We start from the raw sequence: 22,002 nt of genomic DNA on the forward strand, positions 1-22,002 counted from the left end.
CCTTGCCCTTTTTCCAAGCACCAGGAGGCGGCAGTATGTTTCCGTCTCTCCCGCCAGAAAACGTAATCCGATGAGGCAATTGTTTGCCAAAACACACAACCAATCTGTTGCCTGAGACCGATTGGCACAAGCCGTAAATTGTTTTGCCAAAACACAAAACCGCTCTTGCACCTAGACGATTTTGACAAAATGATTTGCCGCGCCATCATTTGAGAAATCCACGTATATCAGCTTTCCAAATCAAGGGATTGGCGATTGTAGCGAGAGCATCTCCAGTAGCTTTCCTCTTTCCTCCTTTTAACTATGGACGTGTTTGGCATGCTCTGGAGCTGAACTCCATGCTCTGGAGCTGAACTCCAGTTAATTTTCCAATCAAACACTATAGCTTCAAAATTTCATGAAGCTACCAACTCTATGGAGCTATAGTGCAAATAGGGTGGAGTTTTGGAGCATCTCTTTTACAGCTCTAAAACTACCCAATATGAACCTCCTCGTGGAGTTGGTGGGTAATTACCCACCAATACCACTGATTGAACAAACGGTTCGCTTCTTTCTCCCGAGACCCTCCCACGCGCCGTGACTCCCTTCCTCGTGCCTCCTTCTGTTCGCCTGCAGGCCACCACTGCCGGCCCCTGCCGCCGTCCACCCCACCCCCACCCCCTCCCCGCCACCTCTTCCCGGCCCTAGCCGGACCCTTGATGCCGCCAGATCCAGCTGCCCGACGCTGCCCGCGCCAGGCTCGTCATCCCCTAGCCCGACGCACCCGCCCCAATATCGTCGCCCCGCTGCTCGACGCCACCCGCCCCAAGCTCGTCACTTTGCTACCCGACGCCGCCCGCCCCAAGCTTGTCGATGCCCTACCCTGAGCTCGCTCCCTCCACTTGGCCGGCGAAGTTCCGCCGGGTCTAAGCGTGAGCTCACCTTGCCGTGCTCTCACCCCTCTTCTTCCTCCCCGCGACGACCAAGCACTGACCTCGAGACCCGGCCATGCGCCGCTGCTTGGTCGCCTGCAGCCGCTGGGAGCGAGGTGCGACCCGTGCCGACCGCCGCTGACCCGCGCCGACCAGCACTGCCACGTCCCGTGCGAAGGTCCATCGGGTTCAAGCGCAACTGGCATTCTGATGAAGAAGAAGATAGGGTGGGGACGTGAGTGGCGAAACCACTCGGATTAACTTAGGTAAAGCACAATTAAGTCGCCTAACATGCGATCATATGCTTTAATCAAGTTAACTCGGCAATCCGTCGGATTTCATCCGATAAAACCACTATACAGGACCGAGTTAGCATAGCTCACGCGAAGGTAAGTGGTTTCAGAGAATACAATAGATCATCCACTTAAACAAGTATATTAATTTCTTTCAACACTGGTTCGGAAATCAAAGTTTTACAGAGTTCAGACGCAGCGGAAAAGATAAACAGCAGAAGCTAGCGCCGGGGTCGGATGTCACGGATGAGGCCGATCCTTACATCACTGGTCCCTATCCTCGCTGTCCGAGGAGAGATCCCACTCGACCGTCCACCCAGGAGGAAGCTGGGGAGGCCAAGTGCCAACAGCAGCCAACTCGGGAGCTTCAACATCACCTGAAAGATGTGCCACAAGCAAAGCTGAGCTGCTAAGCTCAACAAGACTTAACCAACTGGTGGGAATCTACTCCACCAACTTCTAGACATGCATGGCTCTTTGGCTGAGGGGTTTGTTTTGGCAAAAGCGACTACAGTAGATCCTTTACTTGCAATATTTTAGCTCCGATTCTAAGTTCATTAACCAATCTATATTGGCAACTTATGCTAAACAAACATAGTTTCCAAACAAAGTGTAGAACAAGCATCAATGTTCACATCATCATCATGTTCCATCTTTACTCAGTGTAGCATAGTGATCAAGCAGTCTCAAGCTATGAGAGGCAGACGAATCGATCCGAATTTCTTAACCATGCATGGCGAACCTAACCTCATGACATCCGCGCACCACAGAGGGTTGATTCCCTTGTCGGCCGTCCCCATCAATCCCCTAACCCGTGTCGGGCCTACTTCTCTTGGTACAAGGCTCCACAGACCCTGCCTCTGCCGTTATGTGACCACACTTGTCACCACATGCGGCCGCAAGGGAAAACTCTGTTCCAAAGATAGTGGATCGAACCGCTCACGTCCTGGTTCAATCAGGTACTAGACTTCCCCATCCCATACTAGGTATGAGATTAGTACTTTCAAACACTTGATCACGAACACCAACACTTTCTGACCTTAATCAGATTCATGTAGACAGACGAGGCAATCCACCGACCACCAAAATAGTTCACAGAGCCTTGCCCCGTCCACCATCCTTATAGTTGTGACCCGAAGGAGAGCAAGCAACTCCTATAACTCGCGAGTGATAGGTAATCACTCGACTTTTACCGAGTCCTGTTAAGCACTGCAACTACTCGGACTTATCATACTAGTGTTCAGATCAAGGGAACTGAGTCATGCATCTATGGTTTCAAACAACTCCTATAACGTAAATGCACATACATACAAATGAAGGCATGTGCAAGTTTAGAAAGATTGGGTTATGCTCCGGGGCTTGCCTTCGAGCGGGGTGGAAGCAAACTGATCTTCGGCGCTCTCGGCTTCAGCTCCTGCAGGTGGCAGCTCGGCTACAGCTCCGTCTTCTGGCACCGGGTGCAGCTCGTATGTGCCGTCAGCGAGGTTTAGCTCTACACGGAATGCAAATGCAAGTGTCAACATTTAGACGGTTATTTCAACAACACTTGCAAGATTTAGCCCAGAACTGTAGCAAAACTACAGGAAAGGTGTGAAATCCCATTTTATTGGATTCTACTCAGAAAGAGGATTCCAACCCAAGTGACTTCACATTTTTCTGAGTTTTCCTCGATTTAAGATGAATTTCCCAAGCTTGGTCGATTTAGACGAGAATAAAGAGTCGGATCAGGAAAAACTTACGATCTGACCCTTAGACCTAAGGAATAACTGTACCGGGGTCCTCAGATTTAACACAGAGAAATCCACGAAATTTTACACAAATACCCTTGGTCAAAAGAAAAGGATACAGCCGAGCCCTCGGGCGAGGCGGACAAGGGTCGGGCGAAGCAGATAGGGGTTGGCGACACGGAAAGGGATCGGGCAAGACGGAAAGGGGTCGGGAGAGACGGAAAGGGGTCGAGCAAGACGGAAAGGTGTCGGGAGAGACGGAAAGGGGCGGCGATTGGTCGGCGTCTCCATTAGCCGGCGAAGCGGAGCTCCGGGGACAGGATTCTTTGGTCACTGGGTACTGAAGACAGCGCTAGGTAGGCGTGGTTTTGCCGGACGGAAGGATTGGTGAGGTCGAGCGCGCGTCTGGTCGCGTCAAGCACCGGATTGGGTGCGATGGCTCGGCCAGCGTGCGGCAGAAAGGAGGGAAGGGCACTGTAGGCGAGGTGACAGGGAAAGCGGCGACGCTATCAAGCGCAGAACCAGCGGCTTTGCCGTGGCACGCTACTGGCGAGGTGGGGGAAAGGAGTTATCACTGCCGGCGTAGTGGTTGGCGAAGGCGATATCGTCGCGGGGCGCGCGCGTGGGCAGCGCGACTGAGGGACGACAGAAAAGCCGGAAGGCGTTGGGGCGCGCGGCCGGGGATCCTGGTGAGGAGATGTGCGTAGGAGGCGAGGCGGACTGGCGCGGCAACGGCCAATCTTCGGTCGCAGCGGCGGTAGGGCGCCTGGCGCGGCCGGCGGGATCTCAGGCGAGACGGGATGGGGCGGAGAGTTTGCAGGGCGCTTCCACGCGCGATTGGGAAGAAGGCGCGCTGATCGATCGTGTCGCGGCTAGCGACTGGGCGAGGTGGCGCTCCTCGGGGAGGTTACGCCACGCGGCAGAGAGGCTTTGAGGCAGGGCGCACGCTCGCTCTGTCGCGCTTGGCCCGAGAGATCCGTGGGATCTGTTTCTGGGTCCATCTTCCAGCCTCTTGTTCTCACAACTCCGAACTACACCACTTGACTCCCTTAACAAGAGTTGTAGAACACCAGCCAGTGTCCCACTGCACAAAGTTGTAGCAGGGACTTCGTTCTCCAACTTTTATAGAGTTTTCTTGGCGTCCTGCTCAACTTTCCAAAGATAAACCCTCCATAAGGCGCTAGGCTGGGTTGAAAACTAGACTTAGCCGATATAGCTCAAGAAGACTGAGTCAACCAGATTAGGAGCTTGTCTTAAGATTAAGCTCGGCTGATTTAAATCTAGGTCGTTACAGTGAGTTGGGGGTAACAATGGTAATTCATCCTAAAAGTTGTCTTTTTTGGAGCTGGAGGTACCCTCCCAGCCAAACACCTTCATCAGATAGTTCCAACTCCACCCAGAGCTGGCTCCACCTAAAGTTCTGAAGTGGAGTCCAGAGTTGGAGCCATACCAAACAGGGTCTATAAAGGGGATATAGGGGAGAAAAAACAGCTCCAATAGATCCCTTTCATTCCCATTTATTTTTTCTCAATCCTCTTCCTTCCCCTCCCTCTCCCCTTTAAAAGGGAAATTCACCCATCTCTTTCCTTCTTCCTTTCCTTCCCTTCCTCTCCAGCCACACGATTCGCAAAGCCACGCGCATCCCTGGCCGCCCGATCCGCCGCTCGCCCCTGCCAAGCCTGCCGCCGCCTACCTCGCCGTCCATGAGCTTCGCCCACCCCGACGACCTCCCTCCACGCAGCGTCGGCTTGCGAGCACGACACCATCGAGCGAGCGCCGCCACCGCCGCCTCCCGGGCTCACCCCGCCGCGCTCTCTTCCGAGTCACCACCGGCCGCCCTCTGCCTCGCGTCGCCGTCCCGGCCGCGCGCCGCCGCGCGACTGGAGGCCGCCCCCACCCCTGCCCCGCCTGCCAGTGTTGCCGTCCAGGCCGTCGCCGGTGTTGCCGCCCAGGAGCAAGGAAGGAGATGAGAGAGAGAAAGAGCGAGGAAAAAATCAATTAGACCACTGACAAGCAGGTCCCACGTGTAAGGAGATGGAAAGGGGAAAGGGATCTGCAGGACATCTCCCTAACGATCTGAAATTGTGAGAAGGGATTCCCATATAGGCCTAATTTGGAAACTCAAATTACTTTGGGATCCCGAACTTTTCACTGGGTAGGTAATCCATGGTGTGGGAGTTTTTCCATCCCTAGATTTTGCTCCCTTTTGCTTCCAAAAGGTGCCATAGAGTGAGAAACGGGAACGGGGAAAATCAATCCGCTGGAGATGGTCAGCTTAACTTTTCAGGGAAAAATAAGTGATCTTAACTGATGATGGTACTTTGATATGAGATGTGCTGAACATATATTGTGCAGCAAAGTTTTAGCAGCACTAACCAGTTTATTGTAGCAGTGTGCTGTTGGAACAGGCTAACGGCTGAGTAACGATAGTTATGAAAGCATAACTCATTTAGATACATACAAATAGCTTACTATTGTTCAATTGTGCTACTGGATAAAAAAAGACCGTAGTGCTTTGTTGGGGAGAACTGGATGCATGCTTCTGCTCAGCACATGGACAACAAAGGATAAAGTTTCAAGAACAAAGTTCAGTGGTTGTAAATTTGTCATCTGAGAATGGAAATCTGACCACATAGGCACGTTGCCTTCAGCTGAACTGCCATTGGAAATCCAATTGAACGCCAGTTTTTAACATGAATTTGTTTCATAAAAAAGGGCAAAACAAGTAACCTTCAGAAACGTACAGAGGAAATTAATTGCGTATAGCCACTGCTAGAAGAAACATACAGTATAAAAAAGTTGTGTACAGCCACCGCTAGCAAAAACATACAGTAGGAAAAGGTCGTGTACAAGGCCACTGCTAACAGAAATCGCTACTGTTGATTTCTCAATGGACATGGATAGTAAGTGCTACTTTGGTCATTTACAGCTACTGCTTCCAAAGGAGGACACTGAATAAATATGTTGATAGAATAATAAGATAAAATTGAAATTCAGACTGCTGTAAATACCTATCAATGTATGTGTGACGGCTATCAAGGTATATGTGACAGCCATAGCCAATCTCTCTGCACTCTGAAACTGCGTTCAGGTTTGAAAAGGAACTCTCGCTCTGACCATCGAGTGCCTCTTGCTCATTGCAGAACTGTCTGCTATAACTGAGATGAACTTGTTCTTTCCAGATATCTGGATAAGATACCAAAATATCATTATTCAAACCATGGTAAATAGCTAGTAAAATGGATAGTAATGTTTCAATACAAGTAAATGTTTCAATACAGTAAATAGCTACTCCAGATAGTAATGTTTACTTGATAAATAGCTTCAACGCGGGTGTTGCCGCCCAGGAGCAGAAAAGAAGCACACACTGCACTACTCCAGATAGTAATGTTTCAATACAAGTAAATAGCTAGTAAAAATGGATATACAGTAAAAGTGAGTTGCAAATAATTTCAGCAAACCTATCTTCAATGGATGAAGAAATATGTTTGTTTAGGATAAAAACAACTTTAAGCATGAGGTGTTTACAGTTGATTTGAGAGAAATACTAAAAATGACAAGCTGGAACTAATATAACTGAAACCTATGCTATGTGGAAAATCCAGTTGTGTGAAACCATTATATATTTATGTATCATATATACTGTAGGAAATATCATTGTAAAAAACTCATTTTTTTACATATTCCAAGTTACTTCAGAATACTTCCAAATCCACAGATAATATTTTTGTACTTACCATCACAATAAACAGTGCCATAGTCTGTAACTTGTGGAACTTTTATGTTGCTTTCTACGCCACAGGCACAGCTGTGAGCATGTTGCTGCAAGATCCATTGAGCATTTCATCGAACACCTATAGGGCACCTTAGCTTGCATAAGCTGTGGCAAGTGATGAGCGGCGGCAGCCACCTCTGCACCTTGCTCTCTCTTCATCGCCATAGCGCTGCACTCGGCTATTGCTCAAGCACGAAGCACCTCGTCGAGCTCGAGCCCCCATGGAAGTATGGAACCCGGGCTCGGTGCCCGTGCGCAGCTGCGCTCGTCTCCTGCAGCGGATGGGCCACACCTCGAGGCTCGAGCGGCAGCGGATGGGCCGGGAGCATCGCCTTGGGAAGTGGCTCGCGGAAGATGCCGTTGACCTCGCCGGCGTCGACGAATTCCGGCGGTGCCACGCGGCTCGCGCCTCCAGCCGTCCAGCGTACTCAGCAGGACGACACCAGCTGGGCGAGAGGCGTGGCGGAAAGCCGGAGGGCGGAGCGGCAAGTGGAGGAAGAAGCCGCGGGTGGCGATGCAGGTGAAGAGCAGAGGCCACACCGCTCATACTGCAACTGGGGAGAGGAGGCGGCGAGCTGGCGACCTCGGCGCTTGCGGGGCGAAGGGACAGGCCTTGAAGCCTCAGGCGAGTTCGGGAAGATGGTCGAGGAGCCTACAACTTTCCCGACCAGGATTCGTATTGTAAAGATATGACGATAGCCTACAACTAATTCCCTTTCAGATCAATAAATGAGGAGCTTGGACTTCATCAAATTTTACAATCAATCCTCTTTCAGATCAACTATCCACCCAATCTCTTGACCAGGTCAGAAATTGTGACATACTACTACCTCCATCTTAACAAACTAATTAATTCAAAATTAAACTAAACTGGTTGTCCTAAAAGTCATATATTCACGATCAGAGGGAGTACAATACAACACTGTGGGCATCAATATTCTTTCTTGATACTCCTACGATGAGTTCCTCTATACATTTCCAACCGGTGAATGCATACATCTTCTGTCCTGATATATGTAGATACATATATATCAAACTAAATACAGAAAGAATTAGAAAAGGAGGGGCAAATACAAATGGAAGATGAAGCAAGCACGGGTGGAAACACTGCAACCCGTTATCGTTTCACATAAAAACTACGGCGCAAAGAAGTAAAGAATAGCAATAGAGACTAAAATAGAAAGATGGATCTCTTTTCTAGAGTTCATCGTGACGTGGATCTGAACATTGATTCTCTAGGTTGCAACCTCTGCATCTCAAGCAGTGGCCGGTGGGGACGAGAAGATGAGGCTCATCAGGAGTCCGACCAGAACACCTATTAGGCCAGCGAATGCAGCAAACGTCAAGGAGAAACCCGTGTCGCCTTTGCGGCTCCGACGCCTCCGGAGCACATCCTGAAACAACATTGTTGTTCTGCTAAGTTAAAAAAAATAAAAATAACAAAGCAACAAAGCTTATGTTGCACCATAATTGTTGGATACTCTATATTCAAGAAATGCATGTAAGCAATGAACCCTTTAGGGTAACCACTTTGATTTTCGTTAGCTATATCCACAAAAGGTTCATCATTTTGAAGTGAAAAGTAATGAAAATGTGGGAACAAATCTTATGTGCTTGCCAGATGGCACCTCATTCTGGCTCCTTTCAGGTTATTTGTTGTTAAATGAGCATAAAAATAGGGAAAAAAACTTAAGCAATTCCTAGAATCCATCAGCAGCTTAATTTACACCAAGATCCAAACTTATGTCATCAGTGACTTGGATTCATTTTTTTTTCAAATTCCAGCCCATCTTTTATTTTCCCTCCTTTTCCGGTATGTTTGAGTATAAATTAGTAGACTTTGCATTTGGAGAAAAATTTTTATCTTCAAACTACATCGGAATACAGAAATATAAGTGTTCTGTATTTTGTATTTGTGAATCCAAAATATGTCAACCACCATAAAGACTAACCAGTTATATTGCATTTTGCTCAGAGAACAGGCCTCCTTCAACACAGCAGACTATTTTGCTTTATATCGAAGTTTTCATTAATGCAACAGCCAAAGTTCAAATTGATCCCAAAAAAAGAAAGAAGGGATAAAGTCCAAATGCAAAATATGATCAAGTAAAATCTGGGAACACAATGAAGCTTAAGAAGTTTGATAAACAGTACCAATTCACGTTGCATTTGCTGATTTTGCTGAAGCATGTTATCTCGTTCATCCTTCAGGCGCTGAATTGTCTGGATCTGAATAAGATAAAAGGAGCAAACAAGAAACGATGACATAGGTGATTTGCCATTCATAAAGTACATGATTCATGTTATGGTTAGAATATTAATGAAGCACTCACTTTGTATGATCCAAGATTTTATTTATTTTCCAGTTGGAACTTGGAATGTGTCGAACAGGTTAAAAAGTGCTACTCTGGTCGAAATGGGCAATAGTAAGAAAAAATGATCTAAATTCTGGTCCCATTCATAGTTAACAAGCGCTTTAACAAGTGTGGCTAAAGCAACATGTCCACGGGCTTCTGGGCATCCGTCCCTCCCTCAATTATGAACACTCAATTATAGATTTATAGGTAGTTAGGTACCTTTCCCCATGATCAACTTTGTGATATTTCAACTGTCAAATCATGTTGCTTCAACGTCTTCCTAATTCTCGAACTTGCCATTCTTTCATATAATCAGTGCTAGTAAGGCATTACCCAATATGGCTGCGCAGAATGACACGCATTTCACATGTTAAGGCAAAAAGAAATCTGCGTGGTGTGTCTGTAGAGTATCTAGAAATTCTCTAACTTCACAGTTAATGTGTAAAGAAACATACAGTTCCTGTGATAAACAATGTTATGGAGTCATGATTAAAGGATTCAAGCATGCCATATTTAAGTTGGCAGAACCATCCCTTCTCTGAATTTATCAGAGGAAAATCTTAACAAACATGTATTTTCGGTGAAGTTTCAAAGAAAGAATGAGAAGTATCTTTGGGATAAAGTGCATTACCTCTTCTAAGCTTGCGTTCTTCAGCATCTGAAATGTACGGTGTAAACATGTGCTCCACAGTAAGAGTTTTTTACTGAATGCTTATAAGTGAATAATCAATATCATGCATATTACTACAGAACTGCCATAATCTTACCGTCAGATCATCAGACGCTCCTTTGAAGCTCCTGCTTCCTAAAGATGAAACACTAGAGTCGTCTGAGCCTCCACTAGGTAATGTGTAAACAACCTTAAGCTTCATTTCCTCGATTACCTTTTCAGCTTCCTTGTTGAACTGCACGCATACAACAAGATGGCATATGGCTATGAATATCATTTCGCTGTAGTGATAATGTAATGCTAAACCTTCCAAATTAGACATTTTGCAATTTCTTCTCACCGTATCAGGGGGTATCTCATCCATGTCGGTACTGGCAGCCACCTTCGTGCTCTGAATCAAGAACTTATCCTTGCATTGCATATCTGGTGGGTACTCTTTCTGTGCCTGGAGCGTAACTATACGCCCAAATAGGGAGGCAGGAACAGAAACAACAATTACTCATCAAAAACCAAACAGGGAATCCTAAACAGAACCATGGAGAACAGGAGAAACAAGTGTTTACTCGTTATTGTGCAAGAATCCCATGGCTGGACGATGCTCGCGTTTGGCCGGACGAAATACTTCCTCGGCGATGTCGTCTTGACCTGAAGAAAAATCGGACAAACCTGGTTCAATTTTCACCAGATAAAACGCGGAAATTCTGAGGCGAAATAGGAAAGTCATGGACCTTGAATGCGACATGGTGCTCGCTGTTGTTCACCACCTTGAGATTGCAATAGCACGCCTTTTCCAGCTCAACTGCGGGCAAGAAAACCGCAGAAGTTTAACCAATCGCAATGTGAATAAAAAAAATACCGAGAACTCCGCAGAACTTACACAAGAAGGTGAGCTCCTCGGGGTAAACCGAGACCAGCGTTCCGCCGCCACCCATTGCAACCACCTGATCGAACACACAGAAAGAAGCCACAGGATGAAAAAAAATGCCGCATTAAAATGGGAACAAATTACTTTCTGATTGTTTGGAGCGGAAACCCAACCTCTCTCTCCAAGAACTGAGTGCAAGCAAAATAAACTAAAAAAAGGCAGCGATTCGGAGGAGAAATGGGGAGGGGAGGAAGCCAGGGGCGGAGGGAAGAGAGAAGCCAATGGGTTTGCTTTGCTTTTCTTGGCTCCCCGGCGACATTGACGGGGCAGCACTCACTTCTTGGGGGCCCGTGGCACTGTGGCAGTTCTACTTTCAGGGTTTTTTTCTTTTTTTAATTTTTTAGTGAACAGCATCGTTCTTTTTCCTTCTTTTATTGGTGGTTGGTGATTTACATTACTTTATTCAGAGTGCTGTTTCCTGGACCGGAAAGCCATGGCTTTTGGCAGTTCTTATTAATTACATTTGCAATACTCTGATGAAGATAATCTATGAATAAGTATATTTGTGGACTATTTGGTGCAATTAATAAATCATCACTAGAACTCGTAAGTTCTAAGAAAATAGTAAGATCGTGCTGTAGTCGTGGTACTTGCACTGCCACAAATATTTGCATTTATTCTCATAAATCCCCATACAGTACAAAACCGGAAGTAGAAAAAAAAAGATCTGAAGAATATTCTTGTCTGATTGAAGTATTAAACAAACATTAGCAGTTTTGCTCTGTATTCTCCTCGGCAAACCGTTGGGGCATACGTGACCTGTACTCTACTTGTGCTAGGAACTCATACAATTTTTAATGGATACCAGATGAGCTTCTCAATCATTTTCGCCATTATCAGACAGGGAACACGAACAATCTACTCACGAAGAATATTATGACGTGTGCGTCCCAATTGCTGCTTTGAAGAAAATTGAGTTAAACTTAAACTGAAATTTTGGTGCTTTCAAGTAGTAGTAGACTAGAATTCAAGATAGATTGGAGAAAATGATTGATCTTTCTGTACGCAAACACGGCATGCAATTTCCACAGCATCCATGCCACGAGCAAAGAAAAACCGGTGTTATTTGATATGGGCAGAAGTCTTCCATAATAAAGGCATAAAATAAACTGGTGGGGTAATGACTGATTGAAGGTTCGACAAACCAGTCCTGTCCAACAAAGAACTCAATTCCCAATTTAATCCATAAAAATGCAGACCTATTTCTCATAACAGGTTTTCTTTTCTTGGATAGCAACATACGTACATATCAAGTTATTAACTACTATCAGTTAGGAGTATACATGTACTTGAGAACCCGGGACCCTCATAAGTCTTAAAAGGGTGATATTAAATTCATAATAAGAAAGTATGAATCTTGTATACCCAGAACAAAAGAATCATTGCACTGCAAGCCAAAATACACTATAAAGCTGTATATATTACACATTTGATATCCAGTGGATTACAGTGAAATGCACTGATTGGGCAGTGAAGCGAAAAAATGTTTGCTAAGAGAAATCAAAATGGAGGGAGAGGCTGTTCTGTCATCATATCTGATTTTACTTGAAAGTTGAAAAGCGGGGAAGCTTGTGTTTCAGGTAGTACAACTTTGCTCGCCTCACTTTCTTGTGCCTGATTACTGTGATCTCCTTAATCCTGGGTGAATACCTGCCTCGAAATATGTAGGTGAAGTTAAAAAAATTGTTGCAAGAATTCTGAACGGTAGCAGTTTAAATGTTTCAAGCATTTAGCATGTGGTTACCAAAACTTATCCAATTGAATTATGAATAATTACTGAAAAATAGAATTGTAGGTACTAGGTAACCACGTCACTAGGAGCAGCCCTACACGTCACTAGGAGCAGCCCTACACGAAGTGAGATTTATCACAATAAAGTCTTCTACTACATTTGCTGAGAGCATTGGCAAAATAGCACATGAAAGATGACTAAGTCCATTTACACACACAAAGGGGGAGTAGGTGACAGGTGGCTAAGTTGATAAAAATTCAGGGAATAATAAATATTAAGTTATAGTGCTTAATCTCAAGTTTACATAGGTGTAACAAAACGGAAGTGTCAGTGTAAAACGGGAGTACGGGATAGTTTTTGGGTATGACAAGACACAAGAGGTCACTGTGAATTTGAATGCTTCAGATCCTCCCCAATTTTGCTGAGAAGATTATAATTCTAGGAGAATCCGAATGCATCTAATGAACTTACAAAGAATGGGAAAGCAAGAGGATTAAAAAATATTCAAGTTACGGCATTTAGCTGGTTTTGTAAATCTTGTGGTGCAAAAATGAGTGATAATGTATATTGAGCTAGAATGCATAACAATGTATAAATGTTCGAAAGAAAAATTTCAAGCCCCACTATGAACTTGTAGGTATTGCGAACTAAACTGATTATATAGCCAGCTTATACAAAAGTATACAAAGCATCCCAAATTTCAATGTATCAGTAGTCCAGTTGTCTCGTAGCTATTTTAACATACAGAATGACATAGATATATGATTTTTTTTCTGTAGTAGAAAAGAACTGCCTACATAGAAACTTTTGAATGCTGACATTTAGCAATATCATCACCGTGCAACATTAAGCAAATTATCTGCACAGTGCAGAAAAAGAACATGAAACAACTTACACTGGGAAGGTAATCTCAACTCCTACACCAGCAATGATCCTCCTGACACGGATTGTGGTGTGAACACCAGCTTTGTGCTTTGCGATGATTATGCCCTTAAAGAGTGATAATCTCCTCTTGTTGGGCCGTTGCTGCAAATTTTCCAGATATTATCATCCATCCAATGAGGAACAGCCCGCGCAACACATCCAAGACAGTGGAAATTTTTACCATTCTAAGCTCAATGATGTCGCCAGGCCTCAGATCCGGTACAGTCTTCACCTTCTCAGCCTCCTCAATGAACTGCTTGTTCAGAATCTACAACACCAAATAATTCAAGGAAATAGTACATAACAAGTCAAGCTTCACGAGATCATAATGGATTGTACAAACACAAATGAATGAATAGCCAGGGATTTTGCACAAAAGTCAAAGCACCAAATTTCTGTCCCGCCATGTGCCTGTGTTAATGAAACCATGCAAGAACAACAAAGAATTAAAGGTCATAAAAGATAGTAGACTTGGTGGTGACTTATCTGCATTTCTAAGCCCTTAACAGGACAACATGTGTTGAGAGTTTGCATAAACAGTGAGAAAACCAGTTCTCCACCTCGCCCATTACTAATTCCAATGCGGCCATGGCCACTAGCCCACTTTAGAGACTATGCTAGAATGCAGCCAAGAACTAATCAAATAAGTCCTAACCATCCATAAAGAAATAGAATTCTGAACACTAAGCAAATACAGTAGATGTTACTCCTCGATGACCTGATGACTCCCAAGGTACTCTTTATACAGTAATTTGCAGCCTTCATTTTCACATTATAAATGCTCCAATTCCAATCCCGGATGCTACACGATTTTAGGAAAGTCCGCTCAAGGAGTGCTCACCCCGATGATTTCGCCGAACTTAACCTTCGGCTTGCTCGGCGGCGGCGGCGGTTCCTCGGCCTCCGCCACTGCGACAGCCCCCTCGGCCTCCCCCTCCTCGGCGTCAGCTGAGGCAGTGACAGGCTCGGCCTCAGCCTCAGGCTCCGGTTCCCCGGCTTCGGCGCTGGCGTCGGCGCGGGCGACTAGGTGGGCGGCCCGGCGAGGGGAGGCGCACAGGGAGAGCCGGCGGAACGAGGAGGCCACGGCGACGACCTGCGGCGGCGGCGAGCGGTGGGAGAGGAAGGCGTGGGGAAGCACGACGCCGGAGACGGCGGCGGTGGCGGAGGCGGAGGCGGCTGCCATTGGAAGGTTGAGATGGGGCAACGTGTCAGCGGCGGAGCATGGGACGGAGGAAGGGGGGAGACAAGGCGTCGCCGCGGCGGGAGGATTGGGGTAGAAACGCTATCCGCCTATCTCTTTGTGGGAGGGGCTGCGACGCTGCACGCGGGCCCCAACCTCTATCCAGGAGTCCGAGCGATCTGAGCCGTTGGTCCAGGTTAGTGAGTAAAGACTGACAATGTGTCCTTACGAAATGTTGGTAACTCTATCTACAAGAAAGAATCGGAGTATAATGAATACTACCTACTTCACTGTAATATCCTGAGGATTTTACCACTTCCATCATTACTTAAGGAAAGAGTATTTTTCCTGTATTATCCTTATTTCTCTCTTTCTTCTTCGTAGTGCCATTGTGCTCTCTTCAAGCTCAAGTGCATCATGGCAGCCTTAACACTGCCCCTATACCAATTGCCTCCTTTCGTAGCTTTAGGGGTGCGAATTTATGCTCCTAAAAGTCGCCACTCATCATCGACTAATTTTAGTTCAATTAATCCCAACGTAGCTTTTATGGTTCTTAATACTTCAGCTAGTCACCATCATGTGTCAACACCGTTACATGATAAGGCGATCTGACAAGGCACAAATTTGAAAGTCACAGCGACATATATCCACCTCTGCTACCATTGCAACCATGCAATTGCAGAGAGCTCGGAGTAGGTGGTTCATCCATAGCATGGTGAAAGAAGATGGATAAAGTGGTGGTGAAGATGAAGAAGAACCGAGAGGAAATGATCTTATTCTCTCTTGTTTTTAATGAACAAATTATTGTGTCTAGTTGAGTGTAAAATGTAACATTCTATCGATCGCGCTGTAGTTTGTTGTCATTGAAATAAAATATTTGATAATAGTAAGTGACGATAAAAATTAAAAATCAAACTCAATGATTTGAGGAAGCCACAAGAAATTACAACGCTACAATCCTTATTTTCGAAAGAACGACAAAAGTTATTTCGAAAATTACAAATTGCCGGCTTGGCACCAATGTGACTAACAAAACCTTCGGTTCGCTTAGATGTACATCATCAGTACACGGAGGAAAAATCGAGGACGGTGATTGGTTGACCGGGCACAATCATACATCGGTCGAAAGAGTGCGTTGTGCATGTAAAGCATGACAACATTCCAGTTCTGATTTAAAACATGATGGAGGCCATCGAATAATTAAAATTGACGCGCCTATCTTGACATAGGTGATGGCTTATAGGAATTCAGTGATTATTTGATGGCACGAGAGGGATTAACAATTTAATCCAATATGTTATCAGCGTGGTAATACAACCTCACCATCATTTGTCTGGACGAACGAGGGCGAAAAAAGAAGAAGAAAATACTCCTAGGAGGCAAAGAGCATTTTGAATGCGGGTCAAAACATCCACTGAAAAATCTGGCATAAAATTCGTTTCGCAGGCACCAGACAGTCGTGTGATCGTGTCAAGCCCATAACCAACTCGGGCGCGTGTCCAGCGCCTAGACCCGTCTCCCTGCCACGTCCTCCTCTTCCTTCCCCTCCGTTCCGCCCTTCCCCACGGGCCAGCCACGGCCCCACCGGCCACCACCCCTCCGGGCCTCCCCTGCCCTCGCGTCGCGGCCTCCAACCGCACCGCCGATGACGAAGCCACCGGCGCCGGCGATGCATTCCCAGGAGCGGCCGCGCCTCTCCGACGGTCCTCTCGGCCTCCGCGCCCTTCCCGGCCTCTCATACAACACGCACCGCGCCCTCGTCCTGGGGCTCACCTTCCTCGCCTACGCGCTCTATCACGCCTCCCGCAAGCCGCCCAGCATCGTCAAGCGCGAGCTCGCCCGGGCGTGGCCGCCCTTCGCGGACCCGGCGCTCCTCGGCGCCACCGACGTCGCCTTCCTCAGCTCCTACTCCCTCGGCATGTTCGTCGCGGGCCACCTCGGCGACCGCCTCGACCTCCGCCGCTTCCTCACCTTCGGCATGGCCGCCGGCGGCGCCGCCGTCGCACTCTTCGGCGCAGGGTACTTCCTCGGCCTCCACTCGCTCGCGTTCTACGTCGTCGCCCAGGTGATCGCCGGCCTGCTCCAGTCCACCGGATGGCCCTCCGTCGTCGCCATCGTCGGCAACTGGTTCTGCGGCCGGAGGCGCGGCCTCATCATGGGGATATGGAACGCGCACACCTCGGTCGGGAACATCACCGGATCGCTCGTCGCCGCCGCAATGCTCGGGTACGGGTGGGGATGGTCGTTCGTCGTCCCGGGTGGGCTCATTGCGCTCGGTGGCGTTCTTGTGTTTTTCTTCCTTGCGCCTTACCCCCAGTGCGTTGGCTTTGGGCCGGCGCCGATCGAGCCGGTTAGTGAGGAGAGCAAAGATGGGGAGGACAGCAGCAGCAGCAGCGCCGCTGGTGGCGCTGGGAAGGACAGGCGAGATGCCGTGGGGATTTTGAAGGCCCTCGCCATTCCCGGCGTGGTCATCTTCGCAATCTGCCTCTTCTTCGCCAAGCTGGTTGCATACACATTCCTGTACTGGCTCCCATTCTACTTGAGCCAGACTCGTAAGCCCGATAACTTTTTTTCCCATGAGTTCGTCTGAATTGATTAGATTGGTCACAGAGTTACACATTATCATTTTTGATTGGAGTGAATCGTTAACTTCCTGCTCTGCACTTGGTTTGAGTAACATGTTATTTTTATGAAGTTGATTCTTGTAATCAATTACGGTTGTGGAGACCTTAGATTGTACTGTAGCATGTTGTAGTGATTTTGATCGAATTATGTTGTGGCAGTGGTATTACGTTTAGCAGTATAGCAAGCGTGCAGGAGATAGCACATAAAAAGCAAAATGTGGTAGCAATATGTTCTGCTAGCTAACCAGTTTATCCTTACCCTGTTGTTCTTCTATCTTATTGTGATAACAACTTATTCTTCCGATGTTAAATACAACTGTATTCTTACTGCCTAGTAGTGTCTCTAGATGACTTTCTTCTAGTCATTTTGTTTCCTCGGCGTTACTGATCCCATGCCCAACTTCTGAACTTTATTAGCTATTTCATCTTGTCATGATTTGAATAATCCTTATGTGAATTCTAAATTTAAAATGCTGATTTCTTATGTCAATTTATTTTTCCAGCTATTGGAGGCGAGCACATGTCAGCTGCATCTGCTGGATATCTATCAGTTCTGTTTGATGTAGGTGGAATTGTTGGTGGAATTCTTGCTGGCTTTATATCTGATCAGCTCAATGCTAGAGCCACAACTGCCGCAGTCTTCATGTACCTGGCAATTCCATCTCTTTTCCTCTTTCATGCATATGGCAGTATTTCAAAAGCGACAAACATTGGCTTGATGATGATCAGTGGCCTGTTTGTTAATGGACCCTATGCTCTGATAACAACTGCAGTTTCTGCTGATCTCGGCACTCACAAGTCTCTCAAAGGAGATTCTCGTGCACTGGCCACGGTAACGGCAATTATAGATGGGACAGGATCCCTTGGTGCTGCGTTAGGTCCATTTCTTACTGGCTTCATTTCAAGAAGGGGATGGGATTCGGTGTTCGTAATGCTTGCACTTTGTGCATTTGTCGCTGCTGCGCTGTTGTCGAGTCATGTGAGAACAGAAATTCCTCAGATCATCCATAAGTGGAGAAATCGCTCAACTACCATGCGGAATGGAAACGCAGGTAAAGGCACTAGTTGCATTGTATCTCCCCATTTTAGAGACCCCAAGTTCTTAGTTTCTTGATTTATTTTTGCTGATATTCTCCTTTCTGTGTCTCGTAGATTCTGGTGTTCAGCCACTTTTAGTGGAGGAAAGCTGATGGCAAGGCTGCTTTTGGTGCTGCTCTAGTATGAGAGAGTTTTGTAGCGTTGTTGTAGGTGAAGACTGTGATGTTTCTGGAGAAAAAACAAATCATACCCCAGATAGGAAAACCATTTCTGTCTCTGGTGCTTACGATCTGAGCAGACAGACGCGATTGGGATAGCATCTGTTGTGGTTTCTGTCAAATGATGTTCCATCCGCAGTAGAATTTTTGGATACATCAATCTGTTGTAGCTTGTAAGAATACCTGTCTCATCGCTTATGGAAATGCACTCTTCGGCAGGGTCTAGAACTCTAGATGAACATATATAGGGGGATAGAACAGGGAACTGACAGTCTGAAATACAGATGAAGGCTGTTCGCCCTGTATGTCGATGATGTTTGTAATTTTTATTGTAGATGGTAACTGAACGGGATCCTGAATCCCGGGCGAGCGATCTGTGTTATCACTTCGTGCGAAGTCTTGTGTGTTTGAACGGCCAACGTACTGCTGCTTTATATTGTGCTCTGTGCTGTTGTTTGCAGAACTACCGAGAAGTTGATTCTGGACTGCATACCTACGCGAAAAAAGGGGTAAAAACATGTATACTTTTTTTGGTCCATCAATAGCCCAGCGTGTACACTACACTAGCAGCGGATTGTTGAACCACTAGCAGCCATAAACCTAGCAGCCAGATCTTTGACCCATCCATCATCATCAGCCCAGCCCAGCGGCGGTGGCTGACTGGCAAGAATATCCCCGTTGAATATGCCTAGGTGTCCAGGCTGGCCCGTGGGCCGTAGTACTAGGACCAAATAGAGCCAGCCTGTGTTACCGCTCGGCCCGTCTTTAGGCTAATTTGATCCGGGAAGCCTATACAACTTCCACGGTTTTCTTTTTTGTTACGTGACAACTGACATCCGTTGTTTGAACCATAAATAGATACCTCATCCTCGAGCCAACTATAAATAATATCTGCTCCCAGTGAAATGTTGGATTAGTCTCTTCGAAATGTTAAATCAGGTTCGCGGATCGTTGAATCAGCAGTAAAAAAATATTGAAGCATGTATCACATGTGGAAAAATCTAGGTGAGGTGGGGGAGCAAGTTAAAAATAATATATAATCTCCGTGCAATGTTGAGTTAGTTTATTTGAGATGTTGAAATATAGTAAATAGATTGTTGAATCAAGTGTAAAAAATGTTAAATAGTATCTATAAATGCGAGATTGATGAGCTTTAATGGTTGTGCTAGATGGGTCAAGTAGATTTTGAGGTTATAGGAAGCTAGATAGGAGCCTCCAATTTGGCTAGCTCATGTGTCGTGGGCTGCTGAAAATTTGGCTCCTGATATGCCCTAAATTTTTTCCACTGATGAGAAGTAAAGAGGAATTTTGTCCTCGACTCGACACCACATCAATGTGCTCGCAAGCCGCATCACACTTAGCGTGATCCATGTGCGCTGCGATACACACAAGCTGTATGACCCTCGTGTCGATTGCTCTGCATACGATTTGAACGTTGGACAGTTAAGGAGACTATAAGGATATTTATGAATAGAAATGTTGGTGCTCAGTTCACAAAGGAAGATAAAGATAGTTCGAAGTTTCACTCAGCAATTGAAATGAATCTATGTCGGTCCGATGTTTGATGAGATATTAGATGGAACTGCTAAGGGTACGGGTGAATTGCAAATGTCAAGCATTAATCGAAGTGGCGTGTGGTGTCGGTGAATTGCAAATGTCAAGCATCAATCGAAGCACCGTCTGCTGGATGGGGTTACAAAGTGGTATCTTTTAAGTGCCGCGCATTGTCAGCGTTTAATTACGGTGTAGCATCAATTCCAAATGTATTTATGCTGGTTGTATGGTTTTATTAGATATGAGAAACCCTGTCGGATTGATGGTGAATGTAGCTTTGACAATAGAATCGCATAGTGATATAAACATTAGCTCACACATTTGTTTCTAACCATATCAGGCATTATTTGCTGTTCAAAAAGCTAACAGGCAGCTTTACATAGTAAATGTATGTACTTCAAATATTGTGCTGACGTTGCTTGCAGCTATAGAGAAGTTGATTTATAATGCATGCATGAGAACAGTATTTATGCTTTAGTGCTTTACCACTGCAAATGGATTATCAGTGGGCACTATACATGTCACAATTAAGCTTTTTTTCATTACTCACGGAACCATGTTGCACAAAAATGAGAAGCGAAATGCGTTTGGCTCGATGAGCTGCCTGTGGTCGGGTCACACCAGAAGACTCGATAACCAGCGTGGTTGGAGCATGCCAACCTGCTTGACCAGCCGATTAACACCGTAGAGACCGAGGTGTTCTACTATACGATCACACCAGCCTCTGTCTTCACGCCAATTTGGCTTATCCCACCCTACCTCATCAGCAGTCATGCGTATGAACTTTCCAGCCACGGGCCTTCATGATCCTCACACCGATGTGGTGGGCAAATCACAAACCGCACACGGCGCTCTGAACGTGAATGCGTGAGTGATCGCTGTGATCCATACAGCTCGCATGTCCAGGATGGCGATTTCTCATTTTAGACGATTCAGGTGTGGTGTGGAGTATAAAATGTTGGTGCTCGTTCCATCCTGCACGATCAGAAATATGTTCGCACTAATGGTAGGATTGATGGGATATTAGAAGAAACTGTTAGTGGTAAGCACCACGCGCAATCACCGAGCTGGTATCGAACACTTTGCTCTAGTGTTGGGCAAGGATCAGTTTGCTGCAGGGGTTGGGCAGATCATCGATTACTCGATCAGTTTTAGGATTGCTCAGTCATTTTAGATACTCACAGCGGGGAACCACTCTGAAAGCTAACTGTACCATATGCTGCAACACTTTGCTAGTCGGAACGCTTGCGGAGCAATCAGCCCCTCCTCGACATACGTAAGTGTGCCCTTTGCTCTAATTGCCCTAAAGGCTAAAATCTTGGCTGCAGGTTTGCAAGTCTTCGGGCGACATATGGTTCTGCAAAAAAGACCTCTTTGACGCCATTGTGGCCCAATCAAAACTTCCTCTTTGTATCTAGGGGCGAGATGCTGTGGCTTCACATATGCTACGCTAGTTATGTGATGAATATGCATCTCTTTTTAGATTCCTTCGTTTGGATGTAACATGAAGCTACATTTGCAACCTCTATTCTCTCCCACCAATCCGAAGTCCCTTCGAGCTGCAGGTCTTGGCCGGCGCTTTGGCCAGAGCCTATTTTCTCATAGTAATCACTACTTCGAAATTTCATTAAAAAAATCACTACTTCAAAATAAGTCATTCGTGTCGGTTAAAGTAGAACCAATAGAGATGGGGTATCCCTACTGCCTCTACAGCCCACACGATATCAGAGCTATCTGTATCATACTTAACAATGTACCCGTGTGGTGCCTAACAAGAGCCAGCACGGCCAGTATCTGCGCCGGCACTTAGCGTGATCCGTCTGCGATACGCACTAGTTGCATGACCATAAACTGATCGTGGTGATTGATCTGCGTACTTTTCCTGTTCCCCCGGAACCTGCATACTATATGAATGTTGCAGTGGTGCATACACTAGTAGAGAATTGGCTTTCCATGCGCCCCCTTTTATCCCGATTTAAAGTTGGTCCAGGACAAAAGGTTCACCAACCGGGACTAAAACTCGGTCACTGGTGGGGGACTCACCAACCGGGACCTTTTATCCCGGTTGCAAAGG

At 46.2% G+C, this 22,002-nt stretch overlaps 3 protein-coding genes and 1 long non-coding RNA gene across 4 annotated transcripts; 1 reads left to right on the forward strand and 3 right to left on the reverse strand.

Annotated features, from left to right (window-relative positions):
• Window positions 1-5,605: 5,605 nt before the first annotated feature.
• On the reverse strand, window positions 5,606-6,654 carry LOC105914669. The gene is made up of 2 exons (XR_002676183.1): window positions 6,243-6,654; window positions 5,606-6,117 (listed from the first exon to the last, which is right to left on the reverse strand). It is a non-coding gene; the product is annotated as an uncharacterized LOC105914669 (long non-coding RNA).
• A 962-nt stretch (window positions 6,655-7,616) lies between these two features.
• On the reverse strand, window positions 7,617-10,932 carry LOC101770875 (vesicle-associated protein 2-1). Its single transcript, XM_004953249.3, has 9 exons — window positions 10,772-10,932; window positions 10,611-10,674; window positions 10,462-10,532; window positions 10,297-10,378; window positions 10,074-10,189; window positions 9,831-9,968; window positions 9,695-9,721; window positions 8,861-8,935; window positions 7,617-8,100 (listed from the first exon to the last, which is right to left on the reverse strand). The coding sequence occupies exons 2-9, from the start codon at window positions 10,663-10,665 to the stop codon at window positions 7,963-7,965; spliced, it is 702 nt and encodes a 233-aa protein (XP_004953306.1). The 5' UTR covers window positions 10,666-10,674; window positions 10,772-10,932; the 3' UTR covers window positions 7,617-7,962.
• A 1,088-nt stretch (window positions 10,933-12,020) lies between these two features.
• Window positions 12,021-14,593, reverse strand: LOC101771783 (50S ribosomal protein L19-2, chloroplastic). The gene is made up of 4 exons (XM_004953250.4): window positions 14,156-14,593; window positions 13,496-13,582; window positions 13,286-13,416; window positions 12,021-12,308 (listed from the first exon to the last, which is right to left on the reverse strand). The coding sequence occupies exons 1-4, from the start codon at window positions 14,495-14,497 to the stop codon at window positions 12,200-12,202; spliced, it is 669 nt and encodes a 222-aa protein (XP_004953307.1). The 5' UTR covers window positions 14,498-14,593; the 3' UTR covers window positions 12,021-12,199.
• A 1,462-nt stretch (window positions 14,594-16,055) lies between these two features.
• LOC101772190 (putative glycerol-3-phosphate transporter 4) lies at window positions 16,056-18,770 on the forward strand. Its single transcript, XM_004953251.4, has 3 exons — window positions 16,056-17,046; window positions 17,622-18,170; window positions 18,271-18,770. Exons 1-3 carry the CDS (start codon window positions 16,140-16,142, stop codon window positions 18,306-18,308), a joined length of 1,494 nt encoding a protein of 497 aa, XP_004953308.1. The 5' UTR covers window positions 16,056-16,139; the 3' UTR covers window positions 18,309-18,770.
• The last annotated feature ends 3,232 nt before the right edge of the window (window positions 18,771-22,002 follow it).

This window comes from Setaria italica, chromosome I, assembly GCF_000263155.2.
Source record: "Setaria italica strain Yugu1 chromosome I, Setaria_italica_v2.0, whole genome shotgun sequence".
NCBI classification, from domain to species: domain Eukaryota; kingdom Viridiplantae; phylum Streptophyta; class Magnoliopsida; order Poales; family Poaceae; genus Setaria; species Setaria italica.